This window comes from Triplophysa dalaica, chromosome 24 (assembly GCF_015846415.1).
Source record: "Triplophysa dalaica isolate WHDGS20190420 chromosome 24, ASM1584641v1, whole genome shotgun sequence".
NCBI lineage: Eukaryota > Metazoa > Chordata > Actinopteri > Cypriniformes > Nemacheilidae > Triplophysa > Triplophysa dalaica.
The window spans coordinates 2,640,051-2,647,899 of record NC_079565.1 but is presented as its reverse complement, the minus strand read 5'-3'; the positions used below and the strand labels follow the sequence as shown (position 1 = coordinate 2,647,899).

Genomic DNA, 7,849 nt, shown 5'->3' with positions numbered 1-7,849 from the left:
GACGACTCATTTAGATGCATCATTGGAGCTGTGCGCGTCACCGTCCCCGTGTGCACGTGCTGGAGACGTGCGCATGTTAATTACTGCTTAAACACTCAAGACAACGGTTTAGTTTAGAGTCAGAGTTTGTCGTATCCAGTAACAGTTTAAGCCTCGTTTTGAGTGTCTTAAGTTTATTTAGTAAAACTTAAGCATCGTGTTTGTTGTGTGCTTTGGTTGCCGCGCGCCCGATATGGATTTCTGCAAGGTATGAGCGCACGCGCACTACGCGCTTTCAGTCTAGTTTTTTGGTTTGAATAACTTAATATACAACTGTACATATGCATTGCTAATCAAATTGCAACTTGGTTGTGTACATAAAACTACATAGATAGAGTAAACACGACACAAAAAGGTTTAATGTTGACAAGATGAGAGAAATAATGTCATACACTGACCAATATAATGTCTTGGTGTTATAGCCTAATGGCAATGGCCAATAACCGATTTATGCTAATAAAATCTGGGGCATCAATTGGGAACCAAAATGTGCAATTCTCCGCGAACAAACAGGAATTTATAAAAATAAATAAAGCTTAAATATGTGAACACCATATGGACACTCCACTGTGCGTAATACGAACACTTTAATGCAAAAAGTTACCCCAAAATGACGTCGGTTCCCTTGACTTCCGCTGTCTGAGAACAAAACCACTGAGACATTTCTCAAAATATATGAACTTGTCTTCCATAGAAACAGGTTATAAGAAATTATGATGGTTATGATTTTTAGCGTTAAATTTGAATATACGAGTTTCATGACGCGCTGCGGTTCGACTTTGTGCACGTGCACTTTTTCCTGTCAGAACTCATAAACTCATATCTGTCGCTCAGATCAAAGAGATTAAAATGTGATATTTTTACGTTTAATATACTTATTAGCCCTTAAATCACTTTTGTGCTTATTGTGAAGCTATAGTTCCAATGCATGTCCGTATTTGAGTTATGATAATATATTTCCATACTCTTCATATAAGGGCAACTGAAATGTTTACCATTCATAAGGACTTCTGTTTCACAGTGTAATAGAGAATATAACCAGTATTGTGATAACGGCGAGCCTGCAGCTCAGAGGGTCTCCGGACCCCTCACAAGGGCCGCCGGGACCAAAGACATCTGGAAACATTACATGGGTAACTAAAATCCACAAACACCACAGTTTAGTCTAGTATGATGTTATACACAACCATCCTTAGAGTGGGCGGTCTAGGGGCGTGTCGTTTTAGGATGGGCGGTCCATGCTTGTGTCATTTGAGGATGAATCAAGGGTGTGTCTGGTACAGACTGGGTTTAGCAGAAAGAGAGAGAGAGAGAGAGAAGTCAAATGAGCTGAATCATAGTGATCATTGGAGCCCGGCCCCCGACTGTCTGTTTCTCTGCTGAGTCAGGCCAATCACGAGAGAGGGAGAGAGAGAGACTACTGTACCCTGACCATAACACGTGATTCAGTATACACGCATTCACAGAGAGCGAGACACAGACAGACTGGGAGAGAAACTACTCATTGAGAGGAAGTAGTGGGTCTGTGTTCTGGCGGTTGGAGTGTGTTAGTGAATGTGTATGATGTCAGCCTTTAGCAATAGCAGTCGTGTGTGAGGTCCGAACGGAGCTGTCACATGTTAAACGGGGCAGTGATGAACACACATAGGTACAATGACCTCATCTGGACCCGCTGCAGGTTGGTAACTCTAACTTGTGTGTGATGTAGTCAACGTTGGTTAAGGGGATTTGTGCCTCTCTTTCTCTCTCTCTCTCTCATAGATGTGTCAGACACAAGCCCCTCTCCGCTGGTTGACAGAATGCTGTTCCCTCCAGATCAGCAGGACTCTACGACCGCTGTGCCCGGCGTTGATGAGCTCAGTCTGGGCCTGCTGTTTCTCAGCCTCCCGTGCTGGAACCGGCCGGAACCCCAGCGTCTGACCCAGCCCTACACCCAGACACCCAGTGAGTGAATCAGCGCCGTGTTTATGCATTTCTGTGCCGAATGTGCATTTGATGAAACGTTTCATTGTTGCACTTTGTGTTGGGTGTGTGTCGATACATTTTTCTAGAAGGTCTCGTCTGTAGTGACTCTGTGTTTTTTTTACCCGTGACTAATCACTTTCACACCAATAACAGAAAACAGAACGGTGGATTCTTAAGAGTCGGGTCACATTTCATTTCGACTTTCTTTTTGGCTCACTAGTCTTGTATTACAAGCGTAAATGAGTCAGTGTGTGGGTGTGTGGCCGTCCAATTGTGTTTTGAATAAAAGCCATGATGTGCCTGAGGTTTGTTCTGACCCAAATCCCATTATAGAGGATCACACACACGCATCTTATTTCTGCTGTCTCATGCCATCAGCATTTTCTACAGGAATATGCACGAACGGATCCTTACTTTATTTCTGGTGACATTTCAGACACTTCTCAAGAAATTCTCACATGAGACTCTGTAGAGATTTCAAACAATGTCTCAATGTTCAGATTTCGTCAGACACTAATGTCACAATAAAAATGGTCAAGACCAAATTATTACATTTTTAACATTTATAGACGGCAATTACATAAAGGTTATCTGGCCCAAACTTAACCTCCTGTATACCTCTGTTCAGAATCAATTACTGTTGAGTTTAATTTAATACGGTTAATATACAACAAAATATATGAATATAAATAAATATTAAATACATATATATATATATACTCCTGAGATAGGCGCAGGCTCCCCGTGACCCGAGGTAGTTCGGATAAGCGGTAGAAAATGGATGGATGGATATATATATATATATATATATAATGACCAAACACTGACCGGAAGTTATTTTCGGTGCCCATGTACGATGAAACCTATAGTCTATATTTACCCTTAAAAAACACAAATGCTTTATCTTCACAGCTGATAATTCATTTCTTCCAGATATAAATAATAAAAATGGTTGGTTAAAGCTTGTGTTGACATCAAATTCTCTTCCACAGTGCTGGATCTCTTAGGCGCTTCACAAGGCGCAGATTCCGGTCGGCAGCAGGACTTCCAAACTCATGAGTCGGCAGGTGTGGGCGACCCGCTGGAGAGGTTCTGCGCTCTGAATCACATGACCAGCAACATGTTGGAATCTTACTGTCTGTTGCGTTCTGGATCCAGCAGCCCCGTCAACTCAGAGACCAGCGGAATCTCATCGGGATCCGATCACCTGGTGAGGTTTGAGCTGGGAGAACCCGAAAGAGTGTGCTAGAACGTTCCCAAGTTTCTGTTTCCATGGTGACAGTGTGAGTCTTGCTAAAGACTTTCTGGTCTGTTTCTGGCAGGTTTCCCTTAGAGTTTCTTCTCCACAGACCTCACGGCTGCCCAGACTGCAGGGTGAGGGTCCGAAATTGTGCTTAGATGCACGTCTGGAGCAGAACTCGCTGCCCACCCCCACCGCTCGGGCTGAAGGGTCGGTCACTGGATGCTGGTCTACAGGTTCTGTCTGGCCCGGCTGGGACAGTTTGAGTTTGAACAAACCTGCGTTCTGCATCGAGAGAGAAGCTAAACTACACAAACAAGCTGCAGGTAGTCCTGAGTTACGATAGTTTTCAGTGGTATTGTAGTTTTATTTATTTTTTAATTCGCTTTTTTTTTATATTTTTTGTTAAATTTTTTGCAACTTTGTTTTGTGCTTTTGCCTTTTTACTATTTATTTGTTTATTAGTTTATTTTGATATTGCTATATACTTTTATTTTTATTTCAGTTTTGCTGATAATTTAGTTTCATAAAAAAAATCATTAATTATTTTATCTTAAACTGATTTAGCTTATTCAGTGTTCATAAATTTCAAATTTTTAGTTAGCTTAAGTTTTCTATATAATATTTAACCTGATGTTTAATTGTTTTCAATGAATTGAATGTTTTAATAATTGTAGTAAATTTGCAGACACATTAGGCACATCATGACTTAGCATTAGTGAGAGTGGATTATATTATTGAGTCAAGTATTGTTAGTAAGCAACAGTGTTGGGTAAGTTACTCTAAAAAACTAATTGATTACTAGTTACTTATTAAATATTCAATAGTGTAATTAGATTACTTTACAAATTACTCTCTCCAAAAGTATTTAATAACTTATTACTTTCTATATCCTATATCAACCTTGATAAGAATTTATTCAAGGATAGACATGAAACGGCTTATTTACTTAATTCATTCAAATAAATAATAAATAACTACATTATTTAACTAGAATTATTCTTATAGACAGTTAAATTACTTTTTATCGGCTTGGTTGTGGAGGAGATGTATAACACAATTATTCTTATTAATTGACCAAAGTAAACAAATGTGAGAAGTATACATTAAAGCATACGTTTTAGAGTAAGGATGTTGTTTCAACTATTGAATATATAACACAGTATTTTGTTCAATTACATCATAATTAAATTACAGAAAAACAAGAGTGATCCCTTACTTTACTTTTTCAATGGAAAAGTAATTAAATTACAGTAACTAATTACTTAGTAACTAGTTACACCCAACACTGGTAAGCAAGCTATTCTGTGTGCTGTGTAGTGTGTAGCCTTACCAAAAAAGTATACTTCATGTGTATTTTATTTAGTATTTCTTAGTAAAGTTCAATTATAATTGAAGTAATATCAATGTGCTATTAGTATACTTTTAAGTGTACTATTTAAATACGACTAAGGACTAAATTGTTTAGTTGTGTTTAGTTTATAAAAGTGTACTTTAACAGTTGTAAACTTTGGTACACAATCAAGTTTACACTTTAAGTTGACTAGATAAATACCTGTATCTTATTTTATCATAGTTCATAAAAGTGCACTTTGAAGCATACTCTCCGTAAACTATTAGTGAAAGTAGTGAGAACAATGATCGACATACTACTCAATCAAAACAGTTAACACAACTACAACTACATTTTTGGACCGTCTAGTGAACTTAAGTGTAATTCTAAGGACATTTCTGAAGTAGATATCTTCTGGTTGGCCTACATAAAGTATATTTTAGAAGTACACCAATAGCACCCTAGAAGAACTTATAAACAATAGAATAAACAATGATAATTTGTGTGATCGTGACTGTCCATCACAGCGCTGAATGAAGCCACATACATCTGGGAAGGTCATCTTCCTTCTCAACACTGCAAAAATCCTGTTTACTCCTGTAAAGTGTTTTTGGGAGGTGTACCATGGGACATCACAGAGGGTGAGCCACCAGACACACATCTGAGCTAAAGATTATTCTGATTTATTCTTTTGAAGACAAACAAGGTTTTAAAGGACGATCTTGGTTGTCTTTCCGCAGCGAGTCTGTTGAGCACATTTAGCGTGTTTGGTCCATTGAAAGTGGAGTGGCCCGGTAAAGAGAGCAAACATCCACGCTGCCCTCCGCAAGGTACAGACAACCATCACCTGACAATGGATCTCACCAGAAATCTACAATTTTTATATTAAATCATCCTATATTTTGCGTAGGTTACGTGTATCTGGTGTTTGAATGGGAGAAGTCCGTGAAGGCTCTTCTGCAGGCCTGTACTCCTCACCGTCTGCACTCGGACGATTATCTCGAGTTTTATTACAAACTGTCCAGCAGGCGAATCCAAAGCAAAGACGTAAGAACACTCCACTTACTGTAATCACATGGCTTTAACGACCCCTGACTTCTGACCCTCACTCGCAGGTGCAGGTCATCCCGTGGGTGATCTCAGACAGCAATTTCGTCTGCTGTGCCTCCCAACGCCTCTGCCGCAATAAGACCGTGTTCGTGGGCGCTCTGCACGGCATGTTGAATGCTGAAGCTTTAGCTCACATCATGGAAGAGCTCTTCGGAGAGGTCGTGTACGCAGGCATCGACACAGACAAGCACAAATATCCCATAGGTCGGTTTATTGGACGGGTTTAAATAAGCAGGATCAGTTTGGATTTGGTGGTCTGAGGTGTTTGTACTTCTAGGTTCTGGAAGAGTGACCTTCAGGAGCCAAAAGAGCTACTTGAAAGCTGTGACCGCCGCGTTTGTGCAGATTAAAACCTGCAAGTTTACAAAGAAGGTACAGGAAAGCATTTATATACATACGTATATTATATATAACATATTTTGGTTTTTCATCTTTTTCTCTTCGTGTCTGCTCTGAAGGTCCAGATCGACCCGTATCTGGATGACTCTGTGTGCCAAATATGCAACAGTCAGCCTGGACCGTTCTTCTGTAGAGCTCAGGTTTGCTTTCACAGATAACATTAGATGTGACCGAGCATTTTATTAGACATTAATATAATTTTAGCATTTTCTGGTGGGTTATCTGTCACTGTCTTGTATTTCTGATAAGCAAAACGTCTAAAAGGGATAGTTCACTCAAAAATGATAAGTCTTTCATCATTTACTCACCATCAAGTTCCAAACCCGAATACATTTATTTGTTCTATTGAACACAAAATTAAGTATTGTTTGTGCTTAAAAATCGTATATAAAATCATAGAAATAAAAATAATTATACTGTTCTAAGTATAATCTAATATACATTTGTATATTTGTACTGAAAATCAAGACAAAATACAGAGTAAAATAATCATTTTTGCAATGCACACCACTACAACAAAGCAAATTCTGACACCAGACTCAAGCTAATGTTTATTCATTTGAATTCCCTTTCAGGCCTGTTTTAAATACTATTGTCGCTCGTGCTGGCATTGGAGACACTCTCTTGATGTGCTGAGGAACCATCAGCCTCTTATGCGAAACCAGAAGGCTCTGAATCCTAACTAAACCCACGAACATCCATAAAAAACTGTTTCATTAGGAAGCGAACGCAAAGAGCCCACAGCACAGAAAGCCTGGAATTAGTTCACCGCTTTGAGAAGAGATCGTAGTGTCCGAGAAAACAAGGCCGTGGTTCCCTAGAGGAAGTTCTTGCGTTGTTGCACTGCATGTGTTCTTGTTCATTATGGCTCTATGCATCGACGGGTTTCATGATGGCGACTCATTTTGCACAGTTAACCAGACAGCCATCGCCATGGGGATGACCCCGGGGTTGTGAAGGTGGCCGGAGAGTTGTCCGCCTTATTTTAAGAGTTGTGTTTTAGATTTTGCATGCAGAGAATATTAGTTTTAAATCGAGCAGGTCTGACCCTTCGATGCAGGCAAATGCCAGTTTGTGCCTTTGGCTTTTCATTTGTTATTAGTTTTCCATTATTTAATTACATTTATTTATATTTGTTGTTTATTGAGATTTTTAAGTAGTTTTACTCGCTTTCTACTTGCATGTTTGGTTCACACCATGGAAATATGAACCAACTGATTTATTTAACTTTTTGCTGCTCCAAGTGCCATTTTTAACAGTACAATATGGTTGATAAGCATCTTGTCAAGATCACGTCACAGCTGGCCGATGCTGTTGCTTAGCAACCACCCATCATCTTTCAGCCATTTGATCAGATGAGTAGAATTTACTTTGGCCGCAGGGATTGTGCTGTACATAGTTTTAATCAAATTGTTGTACTTTAAAAACTGAGCACTGGGTTAATGTTTGCCGGTGGTTTTAACATTTATTTTGAGAGGAATGAGGGTAAATCCTCACAGTTACATTGACTTGTGTGTTTCTGTTAAACAAAAAAGCTAAAGTCTCTTAATCTCGGTTGAGTGAATCTGTCCTGCTGCTCTAGTTCTTCGCTGTGCCAAAGAGCCTCGTCATTTTCTTGTTGCCTTTTGCGGCTGCTTTTTAGAATTTAAAAGTCTCTACCTCATTCCTCTGCAAGTGTTGCCATGGTTATTTACAAACGTAGATGTTCTGATTGGACAAAATAAAGTTGCTGAAGCATTATATCATTGAATGTGCTGTTTATT

At 39.2% G+C, this 7,849-nt stretch overlaps 1 protein-coding gene across 2 annotated transcripts; it reads left to right on the top strand.

The window, feature by feature from the left end:
• Positions 1 to 42: 42 nt before the first annotated feature.
• Positions 43 to 7,826, top strand: cpeb1a (cytoplasmic polyadenylation element binding protein 1a). 2 transcript variants are annotated; one of them, XM_056740581.1, is made up of 12 exons: positions 43 to 247; positions 1,061 to 1,172; positions 1,801 to 1,983; positions 2,997 to 3,214; positions 3,327 to 3,570; positions 5,105 to 5,218; positions 5,318 to 5,407; positions 5,488 to 5,624; positions 5,693 to 5,891; positions 5,965 to 6,059; positions 6,146 to 6,226; positions 6,662 to 7,826. In XM_056740581.1, the coding sequence occupies exons 1-12, from the start codon at positions 233 to 235 to the stop codon at positions 6,770 to 6,772; spliced, it is 1,599 nt and encodes a 532-aa protein (XP_056596559.1). In that variant the 5' UTR covers positions 43 to 232; the 3' UTR covers positions 6,773 to 7,826. The 2 variants fall into 2 exon arrangements, with proteins under 2 accessions (XP_056596559.1, XP_056596560.1); XM_056740582.1 differs by lacking the exons at positions 43 to 247; positions 1,061 to 1,172 and adding an exon at positions 1,330 to 1,717.
• Positions 7,827 to 7,849: the final 23 nt, after the last annotated feature.